This window comes from Chiloscyllium plagiosum, chromosome 15 (assembly GCF_004010195.1).
Source record: "Chiloscyllium plagiosum isolate BGI_BamShark_2017 chromosome 15, ASM401019v2, whole genome shotgun sequence".
Taxonomy (NCBI): Eukaryota; Metazoa; Chordata; class Chondrichthyes; order Orectolobiformes; family Hemiscylliidae; genus Chiloscyllium; species Chiloscyllium plagiosum.
Window position 1 is genome coordinate 33872926 of NC_057724.1, and position 26223 is coordinate 33899148.

Below are 26223 nucleotides of genomic sequence, written 5' to 3' on the forward strand. Positions count from 1 at the left end.
GGAAATTGTTTCCGTTAGGTGAGGAGACTAGGACCCGTGGACACAGCCTTAGAATTAGAGGGGGTAAATTCAGAACAGAAATGCGGAGACATTTCTTCAGCCAGAGAGTGGTGGGCCTGTGGAATTCATTGCCACAGAGTGCAGTGGAGGCTGGGACGCTAAATGTCTTCAAGGCAAAAATTGATAAATTCTTGATGTCACAAGGAATTAAGGGCTGCGGGGAGAATGCGGGTAAGTGGAGTTGAAATGCCCATCAGCCTTGATTGAACGGCGGAGTGGACTCGATGGGCCGAATGGCCTTACTTCCGCTCTTATGTCTTATGGTCTTAAAGAATGTAAAGTCTTAATTTCACCATGATTGTAAAAGTTCATTTTCCAAAGCAAAGTTAAAAAAACTATACAAGGTCCTTTTACTTTATCTCAATTATCTCAAGAGGGTTGGAATATAAAAGCACTGTTGCGCAACTGAGACTTTATAAAGCTCTGGTTAGGCCCCATTTGGAGTACTGTGTCCAGTTTTGATCCCCACACCATAGTGCTTCCAAAGATTGAAATAGAGTCATAGAGTCAAAGCTACACAGCATGGAAACACACCCTTCAGTCCAACTCCTCCATGCCAACCAGATATCCTAAACTGATCTAATCCCATTTGCCAGCATTTGGCTCATATCCCTCGAAATCTTTCCCATTCATCTGAATAAGTACAAAAAAAATTAAGAAATCAAGACTGCAATGTTCTATTCTTAAATTATCTGAGCTGTTTAATAAACCAGGTTTGTAATTTCAGTCTGCGCTAAAAGGTCTAATAGAATTATTTTTTCCACCGATTGAGAAAGATCTAGTGCATATGTTGACTATGTTGTGTTGTTTCTAGTCAAAGAGCATCTGCAGTCCTCACTTTCTCCCTGTGTTGTTTTAGGGCTTACTCCAATGGTACAGAGGTTCAGTATTTTTCCCCTTCAGTGTCACTATTCTGACAAGTTTAGTAGAATGCTTTCCGAGAAGTTAACAAGCAGGATTGGTAAAGATAGAGCAGTGTATGCAATATATCTGAATTTCCAAGAAGTGTTTGATAAGGTAACACATATTAGACTACTGAAAAAGACAAGAGCCAATGGTATTAGCGGTGGAATATTAGGATGGATAGAGGATTGGCGAACTAATAGAAGATAGGTCACTCTTTTATATGAAGGATATTTTAAACTGGAGAGGTTTCAGAAAAGATTTACCAGGAGTTTGCAGGGAACGGAGGGTTTGAGGTATAAAAATAGGTTGCAAAGACTGGGATTTTTTCTATGAAAGTTTGGGAGGTTGAGGGGTAAAGTCATTGAAAATCATGAGGGGCATAAATAAGGTGAATGACAAGGATCTCTTCTCGAGGGTGGGCAAGTTCAAAGCTAGGGGGCATACTTTTAAGGTGCAAGAAGATTTTAAAAGGACATAGAGTCATAGAGATGTACAGCACAGAAACAGACCCTTTGATCCAACTTGTCCATGCCGACCAGATATCCCAACCTAATGTAGTCCCATTTGCCAGCACTTGGCCCATTTCCCTCTAAACCCATCCTATTCATTTACCCATCCAGGTGCCTCTTAAATGTTGCAATTGTACCAGCCTGCACCACTTCCTCCGACAGCTCATTCCATACATGCAATACCCTCTGCGTGAAAAAGTTGCCCCTTAGGTCCCTTTTATATCATTCCTCTCTCACCCTAAACCTATGCCCTCTAGTTCTGGACTCCCCCACTCCAGGGAAAAGACTTTGTCTATTTATCCTATCCATGTCCTTCATGATTTTATAAACCTCTATGAGGTTACCCGTCAGCCTTCGATGCTCCAGGGAAAACAGCTCCAGCCTATTCAGCTTCTCCCTGTAGCTCAAATCCTCCAACTCTGGCAACTTCCTTATAATCTTTTCTGAACCCTTACAAGTTTCACAACATCCTTCCGATAGGAAGAACCAGAATTGCACGCAATATTCCAAAAGTAGCCTAACCAACGACCTGCACAACCACAACATGACCTCCCAATTCCAATACTCAATGTTCTGACCAATAAAGGAAAACATACTAAACGCCTTCCTCACTATCCAATCTACCTGCGACTCCACTTTCAAGGAGCTAAGAACGTGCACTCCAAAGTCTCTTTGTTCAGCAACAGTCCCTAAGACTTACCATTAAGTGTATAAGCCCTGCTAAGATTTGCTTTCCCAAAATGCAGCACCTTGCATTTATCGGAATTAAACTTCATCTGCCACTTCTCAGCCCATTGAACCATCTGGTCCAGATCCTGTTGTAATCTGAGGTAATCTTTTTCGCTGTCCACCACACCTCCAATTTTGGTGTCATCTGCAAACTTATTAACTATACCTCGTATGTTCACATCCAAATCAAATATAAATGACTAAAAGTAGTGGACCTAGCACCGATCTTTGTGGCACTCCACTGGTCACAGGCTTTTAGTCTGAAAAACAACCCTCCACCCCCACCCTCTGGCTGCTACCTTGGAGCCAGCTCTATATCCAAATGGCTAGTTCTCCCTGTATTCCATGTGATTTTACCTTGCTAACCAGTCTCCCATGGGGAACCCAGTCAAACGCCTTACTGAAGTCCATATAGATCACATCCATCCATCTGCCCTCATCAATCAGATTTGTTACTTTTTCAAAAAACTCAATCAAGTTCGTGAGACATGATTTCCCACGTAAAAAGCCATGGTGATCCCTAATCAGTCCTTGCTTTTCCAAATACGTGTAAATCCTGTCCCTCAGGGTTCCCTCCAACAACTTACCCACCAGCATCAGGCTCACCGGTCTATAGTTCCCTGGCTTGTCCTTACCCAGCTTTCTTAAATAATGGTACCACGTTAGCCAACCTCTAGTCTTCTGGCACCTCACCTGTGACTATCGATGATAAAAAATATCTCAACAAGGCACCCAGCAATCACATCCCTAGCTTCCCACAGAGTTCTAGGGTATATCTGATCACGTCCTGGGGATTTATCCAACTTTATGCGCATCAAGACATTCACACTTCTTCCTCTGTAATATGGATATTTTTCAAGATGTCACCATCTATTTTCCCACATTCTATATCTTCCATGCTCTTTTCCACAGTATACACTGATGCAAAATACTCATTTAGAATCTACCCAATCTCCTTCGGCTCCACACAAAGGCTGCCTTGCTGATCTTTGAGGGGCCATATTCTCTCCCTAGTTACCCTTTTGTCCTTAATGTGTTTGTAAAAATCCTTTGGCTTGTCCTTAATCCTATTTGTCAAAGTTATTTTATGTCCCCTTTTTGCCCTCCTGATTTCTCTCTTAAGTATACTCCTACTGCCTTTATACGCTAAGGATTCACTCGATCTATCCTGACTATATAAGACATATGCTTCCTTCTTTTTCTTAATCAAACCCTTGATTGCACTGGTTATCCAGTATTCCCTACCCTACCAGCCTTTCCTTTCACCCTAACACCCTAACAGGAACATAGTGGGCGGCACGGTGGCACAGTGGTTAGCACTGCTGCCTCACAGTGCCAGAGACCCGGGTTCAATTCCCGCCTCAGGCGACTGACTGTGTGGAGTTTGCACGTTCTCCCAGTGTCTGCGTGGGTTTCCTCCGGGTGCTCCGGTTTCCTCCCACAGTCCAAAAGATGTGCAGGGCCAGGTGAATTGGCCATGCTAAATTGCCCGTAGTGTTAGGTAAGGGGTAAATATAGGGGTATGGGTGGGTTTCGCTTCGGCGGGTCGGTGTGGACTTGTTGGGCCGAAGGGCCTGTTTCTACACTGTAATGTAATGTAATGTAATCTAATCTAATGTCTCTGGACTCTCATTATCTCATTTCTGAAGGCTTCCAATATTCCAGCCGTCCCTTTACCTGCAAACATCTGCACCCAATCAACTTTTGAAAGTTCTTGCCTAATACCATCAAAATTAGCCTTCCTCCAATTTAGAATTTCAATTGTTACATCTGGTCTATCCTTTACCATCACTATTTTGAAACTAATAGAATTATGGTCGCTGGCCCCAAAGTGCTCTCCCACTGTTACCTCAGTCACCTGCCCTGCCTTATTTCCCTTCTCTAGTAGGTACATTCACATACTGAATCAGAAAATTTTCTTGTACACTCTTAACAAATTCCTCTCCATCTAAACCCTTAACACTATGGCCATTCCAGTCTACATTTGGAAATTTAAAATTCCCTGCCATAACCACCCTATTATTCTTACAGATAGCGGAGATCTCCTTACAAATTTGTTTCTCAATTTCCTCCTGGCTATTAGGGAGTCTATAATTCAATCCCTTTCCTATTTCTCATTTCCACCCAAATATCTTCCGGATGTACTCCCAGGAATATCCTCCCTCAGCACAGCTGTAATGCTATCCCTTATCAAAAACGCCACTCCCTCTCCTCTCTTGTTTCCATTTCTGTCCTTCCGAAGGCATTTGTATCCTTGAATATTAAGCTGCCAGTCCTGTCCATCCCTGAGCTATGTTTCTGTAATTGCTATGATATCCCAGTCCCATGTTCCTAACCATGCCCTCAGTTCATCTGCCTTCCCTGTTTCGCCTCTTGCATTGAAATAAATGAGGTTTAATTTATCAGTCCTACCTTGTTCTCTGCTTTGATCCTGCCTGTCCTGACTGTTTGACTCACTTCTTTTTTCAACTGTATCAGTCTCAGATTGATCTCTTTCCTCACTATCTCCCTGGCTCCCCCTCCCCAACACCCCACCTTACTAGTTTAAATCCTCACGAGCAGCTCTCACAAATCTCCCCACCAGTATATTAGTCCCTTTCCAATTCAGGTGCAATCCATCGTTCATGTACAGGTAACTTCTACCTCTAAACAGCTTCTAATGATCCAAAAATGTGAATCCTTCTCCCATGCACTAGCTCCTCAGCCATGCATCATCTGCTCTATCCTTCTATACCTATCCTCACTACCTCGTAGCACCTGGAGTAATCCAGAAATTACTACCCTCGAGGACCTCCTTTATAAATTCCTGCCTAACTCTCTACATTCTTCCTTCAGAATCTCATCCTTTTCCTTTCCTATGTCGTTGGTACCAATGTATACAATGATGTCCTGCTGGTTCCTCTCCCCTTTGAGAACATTTTGCACCCTCTCGGAGGCATCCTTGATCCTGGCACCAGGGAGGCAACACACCATTCTGATTTTCACTGCTGGCTGCAGAAACACCTGTCTGTATCCCTGACTAGAGACAGTCCCCTCACACAATTGATCTCTTGGAACCCGACGTACCTCTAATTACATTAGAGCCAACCTTGATATTAGAAACTTGGCTGTTCATGCTACATTCCCCTGAAAGTCCATCACTCCCTACATTTTCCAAAACAGCATACTTGAGATGGAGATAGCCACAGAAAACTCCTGTACTATCCGCCCACTTCTCCTACCTTCCTTGGAGTTAACCCATCTACCTGACTGCATGTGCGGCTTTTATCACTTCATATAACTGCCATCCATCACACCCCCTAGGTCTTGTAAATTCCTTATTGCCTCTGACTGTCACTCCAACAAATCCATTCAATCTGACAGGAATCACAACCAATGACATTTATTGCAAATATAATCCTCAGAAACCCTTAAACCCTCCCAAACCTCCTACATCTGACAAGAAGAGCATATAATTCTACTCAATGCCATTTTGCTCCTTCCATTCTATAGACTCAGAAATTAGCACCATCGTATTGCTCTACAATACACTGCTCCAGGCTAACTTAATGCTTATGGCTTATATTTAAAATTTAATCAAGAGACAGATCCCAATAAAAACATATAATCAAGGAAGAACCCACTCTATTCACTAATATAGATTTACAGCAAGGCTATACTTAAAACTATTTACTTATCTGTTTCTGTGCTGTGAACTCTCCCAAACAGGCTCCTCCAAGATCAGTCGTGAATTTAGCCGTTTCTTAAATTTTCCTAGACACTGTGATGTCCAGCAATACATGAAATCAAACAGCCGTAAGTGCGCAGATTCACTGCTGTGTCAGTTAGCAGTGTGGATTTCTTTATCTCTCTCCCTTACAGACCATGTGCTTGCTGCCTTTGTCTGTCTTTCTCCCTTTTAAAAGTGCTGTTGTTTTGACTTTTGTTTTCCCAAAGAGACAGTGGTTTGTTTGTGGCATGAACTGCTAGCAAAAATGGTGGATGCAGGTACAGTTACAATGTTTAAAAGAAATTTAGATAAGTTCACGAATAGGAAAAGTTTGGAGAGAAAATGGCCAAGCACAGACAGGCCGGACTAGTTTAATTTAGGAACTTTTGCCATTGATTGGTTGGACTGAAGGGTTGGTTTCCATGCTGTATGACTCTTTGACAGAAAATTGGAATAAGGGGGACAATTTTAGAATGGCAACCTGTAACGAGTAGATCAGCAAAAGGGATAAATGTGAAGTGACAATTATTTACAATATATATATAAAGGACTTGAAGAAAGCGAATGTTTTATGGCCAAGTTTGCAGATGACACAAAAATAAGTGGGAAGGCAAGTGGTATGGATGACTCTAAGAGCCTCTAAAGGGATACAAACAGATTAAACAAGTTGGTAAAAACTTGGTAAATGAAAATGTGAGGTTATGCATTTTGGCCAGATGAATAGTGGAACTGAATAGGATTTAAATAGAGTAAGTCTGCAGAAAGCTACAGAACAGAGGGATTTGGGACTCTTCATGCATGAATCACAAGTACTTAGCATCCAAGTTCAGTGGGTAATAGAGAAAATATATGGAATATTGGTCCCTTTTTCAAAGAGAATGGAGTAAAAGTAGGGACTCTTTGCTAAAATTTTACAATGCACTAGTCAGACCACACAGCTCGAACACCGAATAGTTTTGGCCTTATACCTAACGAAGGATATACTGGCATTGCAGACAGTCTACAGAAGGTTCCCTAAGCAAGGAGAGGTTGCGTAGCTTGAGCCTGCATTCACTGGAATTTAGAAGAATGATAACAATCTTATTGAAATATACAAGAACCATAGGGAACTTGAAAGGTAGATGAAGAAAGGTCGTTTCCCCTGGCGAGAGTGTCTAGGTCCAGGGGGTATAATTTCAGAATAAAGGGTTCACAGTTAAAACAGAAATGAGGGGGAATTTCTTTGCTCAGTGTATCTATGGAATTACTTACTGCAAAGGATTGTTGAGGCTGAGTCATTAAGTACATTCAAGGCTGAGATAGACCCTTAATCACTAAAGAAAACAAGCATTTACGGGAATAAGCAGGAAAGTGGAGTTGGGGATTATTACATCAGCTGAGATTTCACTGAATTCTGAAGCAGTCCTGATAGACTGAATGGTCTACTTCTGCTCCTACATCTTTTGGCGTTAACCAATTGAAAAAGTGCCACAGCTATGTTAATGGAATTTTCTTTGATCTAAGTTTATATACTTAATATTGTAGTTTATATAAAAATCACTCCAGACCCAAAAAAGCCATTTGCTCTTTCATTTCCCCTTTCACACTCTCAAAACAAGTGCTTCAATCAGGTACTTTCAAACTACAATCACTGTTACATTAGCAACTGCAGCAGCTGATTTGTGCACAGCATGTTTTCACAAAAAAAGGAGGAGCAAATGTTGCAAGAAGAAGAAGCTCCCTAATCTTTGAATTCTGTTATGTGCTACTTTACATCCAGATGAATAGCTAGATGGGGCTTCAGTTTATCGTCTAATCTGAAAGACAGCACCTCAGATAATGCAGTACTCTGTCAATATTTAATTGAAGCATTAGTATGTGTGTCCTCATTTGAGCTCAAATGCTTGAGGGAGGGGATACCATATAAATTAGCTCTGTGTAATTGTTATTTAACTTAATGTTTCAAAAATACTTCATTCTGACATATTACAATAAAAAAATTGTTTTGCTGACTGTCACACGTATCATGAGCACATTGAAAACGTCAAAATATATTTTATGTCTGAATAAATTGAAACATTACAAATTTGGATATTAAGTGAGTAGCATAGGCTACATACCTAAAAGAAACTGTTTCATTGGCTCACTATGAGCCATCTTCAGAACCGTCTGACCTGAATAGGTAGCAAGGGTGGGATCTGCACCATACGACAGAAGAACATGGACAACATCCAGGTTATCATTCACGACAGCATCATGAATAGGTCTAAAACATAAAAACGGTAAGTTGTATTTAAAATCAAGTTGTAATGTCAACTGTAGCTCAAAATATTTAATAATTAGAAAAAGAAATCAGCAACAGGACAATACTACAGAACATAGTGAGCCAACAAGGGCTTATTGCAAATATATGATACATCGTAACACAATAAGATTACCTACCACATAAAGACTTCTTCATTTTTGAATAGAAAGCATCTTCAACCAGGAAATAAACTCAAACAGGTCAACAATACCTGCTGGGAAAGTGAGAGCAAGGCTGAGCATTTGTACTCAGCAATGTCGAGGAAGCTAATTTTGCCTGCAATGTGGAACTCTGTGGTTGGTTCCTCTTTCCTGAGGAACTGCAGATGATTGAGAAGGCGGTTGCTGTTGTTCTTGCAAATACTGCTCTTGCAACTATTGGTGTTATTGCTGCTCTTCTCAATCCTCATTGTTGGTCCACGGTTAAGTTGTGTAAACTGCTCCCATACTGCTGTAATGAATGACAGCTGGGAAGTGGAAATCAAAGGCAAGAAACCTCATGGTTCCAGCAATAACCTTTAAAAATATTGGGTATCACCTCCAAAGTAGTGAAGGCACACACAATCAGAAAATGCCTTGTGAGCAAAATCCTTTCATTTCGGCAAGGAAACAATTGTCAGACTTCAGAGTCAAAAGCTTTTGCTGTCTATTAATTGAATAGTTCTGGTATTCCCACAGTGGTTTTCCTTTGTTTTACTTGGTGAGTGTCAGAAAGTCCAGGAGACCCAGAGTCAAAGTCAGAGTCTGGGACTCAAATTTCACATGGTGAGCACTTAACATATATAAATGGCAGATCTACCTGTGCCACTGTGAATGTGCCACATTTTGAAGAACATGCAAAGGTTAAAAATGGAAGTTAGAGGGTGCCTGTTGGCTTCTTCAAATACCAGCAGTTCAGCTGACTAAACCTGCTATATGCACAGATACCAAACTGTCTTGATAGGTTAAAAATCCTCTTACATTGCATCAAGATAGTCTTATTAAAATGAATCATACAGAGATTGGAACATAAAGTTTAAATCAGCAGCCAAGGTTGCCAATCCTTGGTATCCAGAATGAAGAGGGAGCAGAAAAACATGTGTGGATAAATACTGCTGAGAAAAGGTGTAAGTGGCCCTATTTTATTTTAACGTTTTCAGTTCATGTGAATGACAGCATTTGTTCATTATAGCATAAAGGAACACATTTGCTGCACGTTGTGTCACACATTTATATGATTAGATGTTAAGCAGTACAGGCACTCTCTTGACATGAGGATTATTTAATGGAATGATCAACATCAATATATTTAAGGATTTCATCTAATGCAGATCCAAAATACACAGACAGACTTACAGGGAGGACCATTGTGAGGATTGTTCCATTTCTAAATGTGCTATATCTGTACTGTAATTGCTTTTAGTGAATTCTGGGAATGACCTTCCTTCTCCAATGCTAATGTTATCACTGCAGAACGTACAACATTCGTAATACTAAAATCACTTATAGCAACCTTACCTGGTACCATCCTGTGCACTGCAGTTGACATCTCCTCCATGCCCCAGGAGCCGTGTGACAATATCAAGCCAGCCACGTGCACAAGCTTCGTGCAATGCTGTATACCCAGCATTATCCCGGTGATTGACATCACAAATGGTGTTCTCCAAACAGTAGATAACTACATCCTACATGAGAGATCAAATATGCAGGATGTTATAAACGTATCAGAAAAAATCCATTTGATAAGACGACAGGACAAATTCTGACCATTGCTTGTCACTTTGGAAGACAGATGTAGATTCAAATCACACCAATTAATTAAAAATCCACATACAATTTATCTCCTTAATGTGCTCAGTTACTTTGCTGAGATACTGACATGTGCTACTCGGAGATAGTAAAGACTGCAGATGCTGGAAAGTCAGAGTTGATAAAGTGTGGACTTGAAAAAGGCACACAAGGTCAGGCAGCATTAGAAGAGCAGGACAGTCGAAGTTTGAGGTTGGGATCTTTCATCAGGACTGATGGAAGGTTCCGACCTGAAATATTGACTTCCCGGCTCCTCTAATACTGCTTGACCTGCTGTGCTTTTTCCAGCTCCACATGTTACCAACACTGACATGTGTTAGTTAGTTTTTATTCCCTGGCCAAAATGGCCATTCTTTTGTGTGTGATCTTACAATTTGAAAGTCTGGAATTCAAGCCCTACGGTGGAGACTTAAATATGTGTAATCTGGGTTGACATTGCCTGAGAAATTGGTGCAATATTGAAAGCACTTTTTTTGGATGAGATGCTAAATCAATGGCGTCTTAGTAGCTGTAAAAGATCAAATAGCACAATGCAAACAAGAGTAACGGAGTTCTCCTGCTTTTCGAGGGAACATTTATTCCTCAAACAATAAAACCACTTAATTATCTTATGATCAGTTTTAATCTCCATATTTATTGTAATGTCGTGAGTACACTTCAGAAACATCTGATGAGTGCTATGCATTTTGGGATGTCCTGAGGTCCTAAAGCGTGTCCGATCAATGCAAATATTTATTGTTTAATGCTAGAAATGGTGAAACGTATTTCAGCTAAAATTTATCCTTTGCTTATTTAATGTCCACAATGAATTTTCCAGTAGAGCTGTTGAACAGTACAGAAGAAAGGGAATATAGTTTGGTTTATTTCCCTTGCAACCCTTGGATGCTGCTCTAAGTTATATCACTCAGGTTACATTAGTTGAATTAGCAAACTTTGCATAGTATACTGGAACCTATCATTTATGGTGTAGGAACATTGGTTAATTAAAAAGAAAATGTCCAATATATTATTTCCTTTTGTGAAATTTGAGCTTGACAATTTTGGAATAACATGTAGGAAACTAGGTAACAACATTAAGGTAAAATTCATGCCATGTTTCTTTGCACGTCCAATGAACAAAATTGTAAGAACATTTCTAATTTGTGGAAAATTAACAACAGCTTTAACAAGGTTGACCTACCCACTTTCCTGCTATACCTCTCAATTCTTTCTCATTGGGTTTCTTAAGCCTATTTGTACTGTTCACCTTAAAATCCTTACCTTTGAACTTATTTCACAACTCTAAGTAATTTCATTTTTTTTAAAACATCATCTTCACTTAGCATAAAGTTCAGGAATGTATCTATAGTTGAAGAAAATGACCAGAGTACATTATTCCAGACTATTGTTTACTTAAAGCCAATCTTCTCTGTACCAGTTCTCTGAAGATGGCTTTAATTCTTTCATCATTTTCTGTCCAATTAGCTAGTCATGGGGCAGGTTGCTTCACCATGCAAAACTATTTTTTTCAAACTTCCATTGATAAGAAATCTGTTGGACCATGGACAATAAACTCCACAAGAAGACTGTGTAAGATATAATTAATTTGGAAGTAAATGCCAGGAATCTAGTGATAGAAATTCCAGACTACAAAACATGATGTATTTCAAGACCAGATCACATTGGAAACTAATAAATTTCAATTAAAATTCACGTGGAAAAGTGAGGATTGAGATCTTTGCAACAAAAGCAAAGAACATTTGCTTACACACAAAGCACGTGAATTCCTTAACTCTTTAGCCCTGTGACTTAACATTACCATACAGTTGTTAATCCAGTTCCAATAGTATTGGGTTAGCAAAGCAATGTTCATCTTGTATTACTGGATCAGGGAAGGTAACTTACAAACAGGCATACATGGAACAGTACTTATGAAACTCTAACTGTGGTCAGTTTTTCCCAACGATTTATTTGGACAAACAGAGCAGTCAGTTTTTTTTCATGTAGTTGAAATTAAATTTGAGCTTTAATGCATGGTCTGCAATACTAAATTACTCTATTTTGCAAGGGGAATACATGCAAACTCAGCTTCATCAAACTGCCTTGCATATAAGCGACATTATTGCATACCAGCAATTGCGTACTATACTTGTGGCATTGGTGTGCTGTGGCAATGGCAGTATTTTTCTTTTGAATTAATATTTAACACACTGCTACTTTTCTTTCGGGAATCTCTTGGAACAAGTTCTCACAGATGGGATTTCTTGGTCTCTTTTTCCATGTTATAGAGTCATTTTAGAGTGACAATGACACAGGAGACCATTTGATCTGTCAAGTCCATGCAACATTTCTAACCTTTTGTAGTTCTGACAAAAGATCAATCTGGAAAATCAACTCTGTTCCTTTCTCCACTGTTTTTTTTTTAAGATTAGATTACTTACAGTGTGGAAACAGGCCCTTCGGCTCAACAAGTCCACACCGACCCGCTGAAGCACAACCCACCCAGACCCATTCCCCCACATTCACTCCTTCACCTAACACTACGGGCAATTTAGCATGGCCAATTTACCTAACCTGCACATTTTTGGATTGTGGGAGGAAACCGGAGCACCCAGAGGAAACCCACGCAGACACGGGGAGAATGTGCAAACTCCACACAGTCAGTCGCCTGAGGCGGGAATTGAACCCGGGTCTCTGGCGCTGTGAGGCAGCAGTGCTAACCACTGTGCCACCGTGCTGCCCACGTGTTACCTAATCACTAAATATTTCACCATTTTCTGCTTTTCCATCATATACTCGCTGCCATTCAGCACATTTTATGTTATAAGCCCATTAATTAAAGTTGTATTTGATCTATATCTGTAAAATGCCACAAGAGTACCATTTCTCCAGGCTGGAGTCAAAACCTAATGTTTGCTTTTTAGCTTGCTGTCAAAATTGTTTAATGCACGTCAATGTGTTTATTCAAGCATACTGGCTTAGTCATATTGGAACTCTTAACCAATACTATTCAATATTTTCTCTCATTTATTGCATTGCTGTACCTACATGTAGTGCAGCATTTGCTTACGTCATCACAGTGACTACTCTTCATCATTTGATCATTTAATGTTGCTCAAATGATTTAAGCTAGCAATTACTATATTGTTGCATTTGCAATAGTGATCTCTTGTGACAGTAAAAGGCACTCCAACAACTAGTTTACCATTACATCAATATAAGTTATCTGTGATCATTGGTACCATATCTTGGAATTTGGTACCTTAGAAACTACCACGACACCAACACCCTTAAGAACTCACATGTTCCTGCTTCATTTCAATGACCGGAAGCCTTACGGGATGGTTACTGGTGTCAAAATATACCCTCTGCAACCATGGCTGCTGGCTCTGTTACGGCTCCCCGAACTGAGGGTGAGATTAGAAACAATAGAGCCCATTCTTTGATCACGATCACCATGGGGTAGATGCTAGAACACCTGAAGATGAGGTCGGGTGGGAGCGGGAATTGCAGCACAGTACCGACAAAGGTATGCCAATTAATCTTTGCATGTTGGGTTTTGTACAACTGGAGCAGACAAAGAGCTTATGTGATGAACAATGAAGAACTAGGAGAGCAGCAACAATCATCCGAGGACAAAGATCAGGATGTTGAGCAGGAGGAACGTCATCTTCACCACGACAGAACAGTGCAGTACTGGATGCAACCACTCGGATAGAACTTAAATGACACCCAACTCCTATGGAAGTGATTTGGATGAAATGATCATGCCTTGACTGTATATTTCTTTTCTGTGAAAAGACTCTGTTTATTCCCAGAAGCAAATGTATATTTATTTCCTTGGTTTTCTTGTTGTTCTTTAAAAGATAATGTCTTAAAACTGTTTGAAAGTTTCCAACATGTGATACTCCCATATTGAAAAAAAATGACAAAACATTGTACTGTGTTTGCTATTAGGGAAAGTGTTCCATCGATCCCAAGAGCGAAGCCATCAGGAGTTCTCAACTCCTGGCAGGGTGACCGATGATGGCAAGGTTGGAGGGGAGGAACCAGGCAAAGCACAATCCAAAACAACCCCCCAGTGGCATTCCAGACAGAAGACATTCGTCTGATATCAATGGCTGCAATACCAGATAAATACTGCAGCAGTGGGAAGATGCCTAGTCATTGAGGTTTCCTTGTTACTTGAACTACCTTCTCTGTTAAGGACTATGTGTCTGCATTCTCATATTTTAAAAAGATGTTCCACACAAAAAGAATTCAACTCTCACCAGACACACACAACAGAATGCCTGCAGTGATCGGAGAGAGGAAACAGGAACAGGATGATGAGGTCTGGAAGTCCTGAGCTTTGGAGCGAAACATAGGCAGCGGAGTTCACTCAGTTTTTTCAGTCTTGAAATTTGAACAGGAGAAATTTTCAGCAGTTTTCTTCATGACCGAGCAGACTTTTCGGGATCTTTTCTACTCACCCCGCATTGGGGAAGTGGCCAGAAAAAGTGCCCTTAAAAACAGCTTGTTCCATCATCATCCTGACTGGAAAACTGCATCTAGCAGGCTCATCTGCCTACAATCTGAAAACCAAAGTCAAACTCAATCTTGGAATCTGGGATATGCAAACCCTCAGGGATAACAGGCAAAACAATCATCCAGAAGGAAGAACTGCCCTTGTTGACTGTGAACTCAGGTACTTCAACTTTGATATCACAGCCTTGCAGGAGACTCGAAGAGCAAATTAGGGGCAGCTGAGGGAAAAAGCTGGTGATGATGATCAACCAGGGTGCATGGAATCAGATTCATGATCAAGAACTCATCAAGCAACTCTCCGAGTTGGATTCAACAATCACCTCATGATTCTACGACTACAAATTGCCAATAACTAGCAGACAACATCATGGATGTCTTCAATCTTTGGTGACACAGACCAGTCCAAAGAAGACTTCTATTCCACTCCGGATACCATACTCGCCAACATTCCTAAAGAAAATAAAATTATCACCCTTGAGGACTTCAACACCAAGGTTGGAAAGGAACCACCAGAAAGGAACGGATTGGGAATTCCAAACCCAATGGGATTCAATTAGCCAAATGTGCTGAACATCAGCTGGTCATCACCAACACACTGTTCCACCAAAAAGACATGGAAGCAACCATGATCAAAGCACTGACACATGATGAACTATGTCGAGAGCGTGGTGCTGGAAAAGGAGAATTGATGTTTTGGGTATAACCTCTTCATTAGGAATTGTCCTTGAGGACTTAATTCCTGATGTAGGGCTTATGCCCGAAAGGTCGATTCTCCTGCTCCTCGGATAGTGCCTGACCTACTGTGCTTTTCCAGCACCACACACTCGACTCTGATTTCCAGCATCTGCAGTCCTCACATTCTCCCACATGATGGACTACATCATAGTTTGATCATCTGAGACCGAAAAGGGAGGTCATAGCCTACTGGTATTATCACTGGTCTGTTAGTCCCCAGACCCAGGTAATGTTTTGGGTGGATGGCAAAATTTAAGTTCAAATTTTAAAAATCTGGAATTAAGAGTCGAAATGATGAGCATGAATCGATTGTAGGGGAAAAAGCCATTTAGTTTACAAATGTCCCTTAGGGAAGGAAACTGCCATCTGTACCTGGCCTGCATGTGCTCCGCGTCAATGTGATTGACTCTTAACTGCCTGCTGGGCAATCAAAGAAGGGCAATAAATGTTGGTCCAGCCAGCGGTGCCCTCATCCCATGAATGAATTAAAAAGGATGTCCTCATTACCCAAAATGATGAATACTGCAGATGACTGTCAGATAGACTACCAGCTCATACACTCCCCAGCATTAATCAAACACAACCAAAAGCAGATGAAGGTGAATGAATAGTTTAGAATAAAAAGCTCAGCATTGCGTGCTTAAGGATAAGAGTCTTTGATTGTGACATTGTGCTGATACCAAGATCCTTCTGATTCTTCTATACGGTTCAGAAACTTGGACTATGTTTAGACAAATGTTAATAACTTCCCAATAACATTAAGAAGTAGCATCAACGCTGTTTGAGACAGATTCTCTGCATCAGCTAGGAAGTCAGACTTACTAACATCAGCATCTTTGAAGCAGCTAATAGTACCAGCATCAACGCCAAGATCACAAAACCAGCCCCACCAGGCCAGGACATGCTTAGAATTTCTACGTTATGACTACCAGAGCACAGCTTTGTCCCCCAGCTCATGGAAAGCACTCAAATGAGAGAATTTGATTTGATTTGATTTATATTATGCATGCAGTACAGGTAGATCACACCATAGGGTGATTAAATCGAGCAAGGAATACAAAGTTACAGCTGCAAAGAAGGTGCACAAGAAGCAACATCAGTATTTAGATTTGAAATATGAGAGGTCCATTCAGAAGTCTAACAGTGGAGAAGAAGTCGTTCTCGAACGTTTTGGTACGTGTATTTATGCTTTTGTATCTTCTGCCTGACGGAAGAGATTGCAAGAGATTATAACCGAGTGGGAGAGGCCTTTGATAACGTAGGCTGGCAACGAGAGGTGTGGATGGAGTTAATGGTTGGGAGGTTAGCTTGCATGATGGTCTGGGCTGTGTTCAAAACTTTCTGAAGTTTCTCATGGTCCTGGGCACAGTAGTTCCTGTACCAAGCTGTGATGTATCCAGATAGGATGCTTTTTATGGTGCATCTGTAAAAGTTGGTGAGGGTCCTTATGCTGAATTTCCTTAGTCTCCTGAAGAAGAAGTGTTGTTGTGCTTTTTTGACCATTGCATTGACATGAGTGGTTCAGGAGAGATTGTTGGTGATCATCACTCCGAAGAACTTGACCCTCTTGACTGATTAGCCGCACAAGGACCTACTGAACTCATGATCAATGACATATTAAGGGGAGGCAGAGACCATGTGGTATTATCGCTCCACTGTTAATCCAAAAAGAAATCAGGATAAAATAACCTCTTGAAAGCTACGGCATCATCACACCTGCTCTCTTAAAAATCAAGAACCAATCGATATACAAAGATGACTTCATTTTTAAAACCTTTAGTCTTATTCTACTAGTATACTACAATATATATACACATTACATTGACTCTAACCATGGAAACATTCAGTACTACAATCTATTTCTGTTGTTTACTCCTGCCATCGAACACCTCTGTCTTACTTCAAAGTCGCAACAACACAATGGCAATTATGTTTTCTTGCCCAACCATGTGTATAATTTGCAGATTGAATGGCTGCAACCATAAGCTCCATCTAAACAGTCTGGAATTTGTCCTTGAATTTTTCCAAAAACAGTAATGGATTATGATCAGTATTTACAATTGTTTCAGACACATTACTGCCAATATAAATGCTGAAATATTGTAATGCCAACACTAAGCTCAAGGTTTCCTTCTCAATTGTGGAATATTTCTGTTAATGAGTATTCAATTTTCTGTAAAAATACCCAATAGGTATTTCGATCTTCTAGTTGACTTCTTGTAAGCGTACAGTACCGAAACCTACATCACTCACATCGATTGCCATTTTGAATGGCTTTGCATAATTAGGTGGGGCTAACACTGGGGCAGTGGTTAACACAACTTTCAGGCTATCAGTCTGATAGTCCACCATTCTCTGAAATGTTCTGCACTTCTTCAGTATGGCAGTCAGTGGATCAACCACACTGCTAAAATTCGGTACAACCTTCTAATAAAACCCACTCAATCCTAGGAATCATCGTACTGTCGCCTTTGTTGATGGCATGGGAAACTCCGCAATAACCTTTGTTTTCACATTCCATGGGGCCATATGTCCGTGTCCAATAACATGTCCTAGGAACATGTCTTGTGCTTTTGCGTGTTCACTCTTAGTCATGTTTATCACTAAGCCTGCCTCCTGAAGTCAATCGAATAATTCCAATAGATGCTGCAAATGTTCCTTCCATGTGTGACTAAAAATCACCAAGTTATTGATGAACATGCACAATTGAGTAATCCAGAAGTGACTTTATTGGTTAGTCTTTGAAATGTGTCCTTCACACTTTTCATAGCATGACTTTAAATTGGTATAGTCCATTCAATGTCACAAAGGCCGAAATAGTTTTTGCTCTTTCAGATAAAGGTACCTGCTAGTATCCTCTGAGTAAGTTCAACTTAGAAATATAAGTTGCTTGTCCCACCTTCTCAATGCAGTCTTCCAAATAGGATATGAATCAGACTTTGTAGCTGCACTGACTTGGCAATATTCACATATAATGTTTGGGTACCATCTGGTCCTGGTACCGTTACTACGGATGAACTTCAGTTGCTGTAACTCACTTTGATTATGTTGTCGTGAAGTATGCGTTCAATCCCTTTTTGAACTTGAACTTTAGAGGGTTATGTCTATAAGGATGTTACTTAATTGGAATACCATTTCCTATATTTACATTATGCTTAATTAGATTAGTACTTCCCAGCTTATTCCCACATATCTTCCCACGTGATTGTAATAACTCTTTTAAGTCATTTCGATTTTCTTCTGGAAGATAACTCAATAATTTATCCCAATTTTTGAGAACTTCCTCATCGTCCAATTTAATTTGAGGAATGACCAATTCAGAATCCTCTGAACTTAGTTCTTCACTCTGTTACTGTTTACAATACATTGTCCTTGTGCTTTTCTTCCCTATCAAAGCTTCTTTTAAGCATATTCACATGACATAATCTGTGAAATTTCTTTCTATGAAGTATTCTTATCAAATAATTCACCTTACTCGACCTCCTTTCGATTTGATAAGGTCCACTAAACCTTACTTTTAAAGGTTCAACTACCACTAGAAGTAACACCAACATTTTTACTCCACTAGCAAAATTGCAAATTTTTGATTTCTTGTCTGCTTCCTTTTTCATCAGATGGTGTGTTACTTCTAAATGTTTTCTGGCCAACTCATCCACTCTGTTTAATCTTACCCTAAAATTTGACACGTAGTCCAAATATGGTCTCTGAACTCTGACTCACCAATTTTGCCTTAGGGAATTTCAGCAGTCTTCTCATCCCATACACAAAAACTAATTCAAATGGACTGAATTTGGTAATTCATTTGGTGCATCCCTAATTGCAAAAAGTAAAAATGGAATTATTTTATCCCAATCCTCTGGAGAGTCCTGACTATAAGCCATTAACGTGGTCTTTAAAATTTAATGCTCCCTGTGACTCTGGATGGTACACAGTGGATTTGAATTTTTTATTCCTAAGTTATCCATAACTTTCCGGAATAATTTTGATGTAAAATGTGACCTTTGATCTGATTATATGTCGGTGGGTGGTCCGTACCTTGTGAAAAAAACTCTTCTACAATTCTTTCAGTTGTGATACTGCACAATGGAACAGCCTCAGGAAATCTAGTGAACACATCCATTATGGTCAACAAATATTGATTCCCACTTTTTGTTTCAGGTAGGTGTCCTACACAATCAATTAAGACCCTTGTAAAAGGTTCCTCTAATAAGGGAATGGAAAAGTGCTGGTTTTATCATTACCTGAGGTTTTCCAATTATCTGACACGTATGACTTGTGTGGCAAAATTCAACTAAATCCTTATGCAGTCCAGGTCAGTAAAAAAACACTTTTGTATTTTGGCTTGGATTCTCCTTACTCCAAAATGACCTCCTATGTGTAATACATGTGCTACCCGCAACACCACCTTTCTATAACCCATCAGTAATACAACTTGATAAAATTTCTACCATTCGTCAACAGCCCAATTACGCAAACTTCTGCATTTCCTCATCAAGACTCATTTTTAAGATAGTAGCATTTTGGGATATCTTTCTTTAGATAATGCTTTTTGATACAACTGCTTTAGTTTTTCATCTTTCTGTTGTAACTCAGTTAATTTCTCTGAACTAACAATATCCACTTTGCCCTCCAGCTATTCATGCTTTTTCACATCTAATTGATCACACATAGCCTCTGATAATTGTACTTCAACTTCTTTATCTTTATTCTTTGATTTCTCTTCCTGCTTCAACCTGTGGCTTTGTGACCTTGTTATCACAATCAGAAAAATTCCCAGGATGTACTTCCTGTAATACCGCAGTTGCCTGATTTTTCACTGGCTTTTCAACCACAGTAGGCAGCACTCCCACCTGAGATCCAGCTATATCATTACCAAGGACATATTGTTTTTCTGGAGCAGAGAATTCCTCAAGTACTCTTACCACAAGTTCTCCACTTTTCTCTGGACACTCTAATCTCACTTTACATAATACAGTCCCTCTCGTCTCACCATTAATTCCACACATTACCAATTTTTCTGGCAATAGTCCTTCTCAATTACATATCTCATCTCTCGCCATCAATGACTGACATGCTCCTGTATCTCTTAAGATTGTAATTTCTTTACCTGCTCCTCCTGACAAATACGAGTTAACCTTACATCTGTAAATAAATGGTTTAAGCAGGTGTGACACCTTCTTCTCAACCAATCCCTAAACAGACTGTATATTCTGGTGCAGCTTTTTAGTTTCCACTTTGCTTTCCCTTACCACTTCAACAAAATTCATTGGCTTATCCAGTTTTTCCACAACTATCCTCGCAGTGCTTTTCCTAAACTACCAGTACTGCAACTTCATGCTGCCTACTTTATTGCAGTGAAAACACCTACGCTTTTTTCACTTCTCTTTCCCCCTCATGGGTTTCCTTTTTATCCTGTGGTAAACTATCTTTAATGAGATCTCCTTTTCTCTTGCCAACTAAAAATTTATCTTTTCCCCAATTTCTATCTGTTGAAATTAATGTTGGAAGCCAAACATTGATTTAAGAACCAACTCAATCAATCGGCCATTTCAGCTGCGAATCTTGCAGTTTAACTCTGTTCTTCCACACGAGTTCTTATTACTTCAGAAGTGAATTTTTAAACTCCTCTATAATAATTGTCTAAATGCGTCATATGCTTGATCTACCTATCCACCTATCAAAACTAATTATTTTGATCCTTTCAAACTCAAATGTACATTTGACCAGGCTCTCTCCTTAAATTCTTGAAACATTGTAGGTTTATGGCACTAGTTCATATACACTTAAGATGGCATTCTTCACCTCCTAGTACTATCCAGATACCTCGTCGGATAGTGATGCAAATACTTCACTAGCTCAATCTACCAACTTTGTTCGGGTCAATAATACCCACATGGTCACACGCCATTTCATTTGTTTAGCCACTTTTTCAAATGAAATGAAAAAGGCTTCTACATTCTTCTCATCGAAAGAAGGCAATGCGTGGACATATTTGAATAAATTCCCACCAGGCCCATGGGATTGCTCTCCATCACTATCGTCCATTGCTGATGAAGGGCTTATGCCTGAAACATCGACTGTCCTGCTCCTCGGATACTGCCTGACCGGCTGCGCTTTTCCAGCACCACACATTTCGACTTTTCACCAAGCCTATCTTTTATCTTCACCTCCGCCCTTTTAAGTCAACTCTCCTTTCTAATTGCCAACATCTAAGTTCAAACTCTCTTTCTGCTTTTCTTCTTTCTGCGAGAGCCTTCCTCTTCTTTCTTTTTCCTCTCCTTTTAATTATAATTCAAAACAGTTTCATTTCATTTCTCTTGCATCTAATTCACGCTGCTTCATTTGCAATTGAATTTTAGCCATCTCCAAATATTCTGATGGCATTTCCTGCAACTGAAATGCTGCGCAACTGCCACAACCATCTCCCCTTTCCTCACAGACACAAGCAACCCCAATCCCAATGTTGTTTACCTTGTTTGCCAATTCCAACGGGTTTGCTTTGCTCACTTCTCATAAATCTCCCAAAGTCACTTCTTCCTCTCCCAGAAAACTCTTAATGACTGAAAGAGCCATTACTACTCAAGGCACACCCTGTCTAAACCAACCTAATTTAATACCCAAAAGAAAAGACACCAACAATTACCAGTTGCAGCCTTTGAGTCCAACAATCTTAAACCCAACCTGGAATTATAGAGCCTACAATTTGCTTTGGAGCAGATCAGATGCCCTCAAAATATTTGAAGAAGACAACCGAGACCCTAACCTCTTATTTTTAATGGCAAGTATAAAGTGGCTATTCCCAATGTTAAGCAAAACAATTTATTTAAACACTGTCGTTAAAAAACAGCGCCAAAGAAAGAGAAATTTAGAATAACCTAACTGCATCAGAAACTTAACAGAATAATAAATACAGTAACTATTGCTAATTATCTGTTCCGATATTGTAACACTCCACAAACACACATCTTGGCAAAAAGGAAAATTCAAACACAGATTCTCACATGTAGTTCTCCAATCCAGGAGGAAAAAACATCAAGAGAAAATTCAGAGAGTAGCAGCTAGGAGACATTCACTGAAACTTTCAACTCTTTTGCAACACCAATAGCTTTGGTTTAAAGCTAAACTTAAAAAAAAACTTGAAAGCTTGGTCTGAGAGAGCTGGCCAGATGCAGGCTGCTTTTAACGTTCCAACTTTAAAAAAAAACCCAAGGCCTCATAAGCCTTGGTCTTCAGTGGCTAGCTCTCCACCTCTACCCTACAACCTCTTGTCAAAAAAATCAGGACAAAATAAATCAGGAAAGCCACAGCATCGTTACATAGCAAATATTTATCACTTCTTACTGAAATAACTTTCAACAATAGCTCTGTAATGAACCAGTCTTTTATCTTGTTTAAAGCATGAAGCTATTCTGCTGCTTATTTCAAAATAGAAGCATCACAAGAGGCTACAAACAAGCTTATATAAATTCTCAGTCCACAGACCACTCTGAGGACAAGCTTGGCACATGGCCATAACAGTACATAATTCACAAATATCACAGTTCCAAAGTGATCCTGAATCCTTTCAGAAATTAAGTTTTCAACTGTAAAATAGTATTATGCCTAGTGAAGAAAACAATCGGGGCTAGATATATTTTTAAGATAAAACATGTTTCAGCAAGTTGCATTATTGTGAAAAAAATGAAGTTACTACCTGAACTTAATGAAAAGAATGCAATTGAATTAAAATGAATGCAGCAGACGTTTTGGTGCACTTTCACTTTTCCAGCATATATCAAAATGTCAGTTATCTAGAATATAAGACACCAATGTAATTTAGAGACAACTAGGCAGGACATGTCACATGTGCAATTCATTCAGTTGGACCACATAGCAAAGAAGAGGTTTAATAAAGATGTCAAAAATGAGTTTTGAATGGTAGGGAAGACTCTGGAAAGAACAAGGTCCTCCTGAGAAGATATATAAAATTAAAAAGGTTAATACTATGTTATTACAATTTTTACCTCATAGCCTAATCGTGCAGCCTTCTGCAGCAATGTTTCGCCAGCATTCTTATTTACTATTAACTTTCGTGTTTCAGATTGTGATTGCTGGCCTGCAGATGTCTCTGCTTGAGCACATGGTGACCGTGGCACTGTTGCATATTTTACAGGAGTAATTGAAGATGTCCGCTTTTTCCAGTGGGTTGAATGATCACGTTGCTTCTTTGGTGATGGGCTCCAATCAGAATCGAGCATTAATGCTGAGCGCTTTAGAGAGCGTTTTTGCCTTACTTTAATCTGTTAGAAGATAATTATTTGAAAGGTCAATCAATAGGACAAAGAAAATGATTTAATACCACAATCTTATTAAACAACTCAACTGAATGTCTTCCTTTTCATTGTATATTTAACTTACAGGAAGATATTGTATAGTGGCTCAGTGGTTAGCACTGCTGTCTCACATTGTTAGGAACCCAGGTTCAATTCCAGCTTTGGGTGACTGTGTGGAGTTTGCACATTCTGCACACGTATGCGAGTTTCCTCCGGGTGTTTTGATTTCCTCCCATAGTCCAAAGATGTGCAGGCTAGGTGTATTTGCCATGTTAAATTGCCCCTTAATGTCCAGGATCTGCAGGCCAGGTGGATTAGCCAATGGTAAGTGCTGGGTTATGGGATGGGGTGGGTCTGGATGGGATGCTTTTCAGAGGATAGGTGCAGACTCAATGGGCTGAATGGCCTCTTTCCACATTGTAGGGATACTATATATGTCTCATGGAATAAATGCAAGCAGCTATAATTGGCTTTATACTAAATCTACAATCTGATGACTTTGAATATAAGAATCATTTGAGAGATAACAATTAAAAAATAAAAGTGCAATTAAAATTCAAGGTCAAATAACTATACACTAACATGTTGAACATTTATACACCAAGATTGCCTAGCAATAACAGTCGATACATTAAAACACTTTAGTTTCATTTTGTTAAGATGGAAAATCTATTCTTAAAATCAAATAAACAATTTGAAAATCTCATCCAACCTTTTGTGATTCAGACTAAACTATTTTTCATGCTCTACTTGTATCTGCCAATGTCAGTAAAATTCAGCCCACCTGCTGCCATATCCTATCTCAGATCAAACGCAACCTGTTCATTACCACTGTCCTCTCTCCCATGTTTTGTTTCCAGGTTCCCAAATATCTCAAAATCAAAATTCTATCCTTGTGTTTACATTGCATCACAGCCTTGCTTCTTCCTCTCTCTGTAACATTATCCAGTCTAATAACCCACCTAACTACCCATTCGTCGGACTCTTGTCTCTTATGCATTGCCTGTGCTCTTTATGCCATCATTGTGGATCTTCCTTCAGTTGTTCTAATATACTGTGGGATTCTGGGTGCTTTATACAGCTGAGAACTGGGCACCATATCAATGCAAACTGAAGAATAAAAATGAGCTATTGTAAATATGCTGCAGCAGGACTGCACTAGGACCTTCTTCATTCAAATTCCAGTTCCATGTGATCTGATATTATTGATGATATAGTCTAGCTAACAGAATATCGCTCTTGATCTCAGATAAAACATAAGTTGCCCTGGACCAGAAATTCTGGAATTCCTTCCCTAAACGCCTCTATCTCTGCATGTCCCTTTAGGATTCTTCCAAAAAATCATATCTTTGACCAAGCTTTTGGTTTGCCTTCTTAATTGGCACAGCATCCATTTTTACTAATTGAACATCTGTAAAGCAGCTTAAGTGATTTTTTTCTATATTAGAAGCATCATACAAAGAACGTTGCTTTAAGTTTCTTACCTTGTGTCTTCCTTGGTTGCTTGCATCTTCGTCTGGGGATTGGGGTCCAATAATATGCTTTGTTTTACATTTACGTTTTCCTGATGGTTTTTCTGACTGAAACTGGCTTGGAGATTCGGATATGTGACTCAAGTTGAGAGAGCCTGTACTACAAGATTCTTTACGTTTTCGTAAACCTCCTGACACAGGAGTGCTGTGTCTGACACTCAGATTCCAATCAGCACTGGGCAAAGTGCCTGAAAGAGCAAGCCTTTTCCGTGGTGAAGTAGGAGGTGTCCATGTTCCTAAAATAAACACTTCATTATAATTAGCTTGACTAGACTCCAGCTCTGCTCTACATCTGTAAGCTTCTACGAAATTGTAATCTATTGAGATCCCGAATACCTCAATTACAACACACACTTGGTATCTGCACAATATGATCTCACATAGCACCAAATGAGCAGTGTGATGCTGTACATCACAGAATCTCCCTCAACATTAATGTGTTTACAATCACTCCCCCTCCCCTCACCCACCCACAATCAACAGCCCTGAGGGCAAGTACTGACCAAAAACCTAACTGGATCACATGTAAATAGTTCAGAGGCTGAGAATTCTGAGGCAAGAAACTCACCTCCTAACTCCCCATTGTCTGACCAGAAGGCATAAGTCAGAAATGTGACTGAATACTCATTTGGATGAATCAGGGATCCAAAACTATAAGCTTGATAGCATCAAAGACAAAGCAGCACACTTGACTAGCATGTAATCCACCACCATAAATGTTCCCTCCTTTCACCACAACACAAAGAAACAGCAGTGTGCACCAAATACAAGATGCACTGCATGCCTGTGATGGCACCTTCCAAAAGTACAACCTGTACCGTACAGAGGGACAAGGGCAACACACATATGGGAATGCCACCATTTGAAAGTTTCCCTCCAAACCACACAATATTTTGGCTTGGAACTATAATCACAATTTCTTCAATATCACTGGATCAAAATCCTGGTATATTTTCCCTAGATGCTAGGGACACATACAACATGAGACTACAGTAATTCAAGGCAGCAATTGACCAATATCTTTTCAAGGGCAAGTAGAGATTGGCGACAATGCCACACCAAATATAAGATTTTTTTTTTAAAAACAGGTCAACTACACCATTCTTGGTTAATCTAAGGGATGTTTACAGTTACTCTCAAACTAGGAAGCAATA

At 39.7% G+C, this 26223-nt stretch overlaps 1 protein-coding gene across 3 annotated transcripts in view; it reads right to left on the bottom strand.

Moving 5' to 3' along the window:
* Positions 1-26223, bottom strand: part of LOC122557217 (BCL-6 corepressor-like protein 1) — a 167762-nt gene that overhangs the window by 29808 nt on the left and 111731 nt on the right. For all 3 annotated transcript variants that reach the window (XM_043704668.1, XM_043704669.1, XM_043704670.1), the window contains 4 exons: positions 25022-25305; positions 23229-23504; positions 9694-9860; positions 8013-8158 (listed from right to left, as the gene is read on the bottom strand). In XM_043704668.1, the coding sequence (XP_043560603.1) occupies positions 8013-8158; positions 9694-9860; positions 23229-23504; positions 25022-25305 (873 nt within the window). The remainder of the gene's footprint in view (positions 1-8012; positions 8159-9693; positions 9861-23228; positions 23505-25021; positions 25306-26223) is intronic.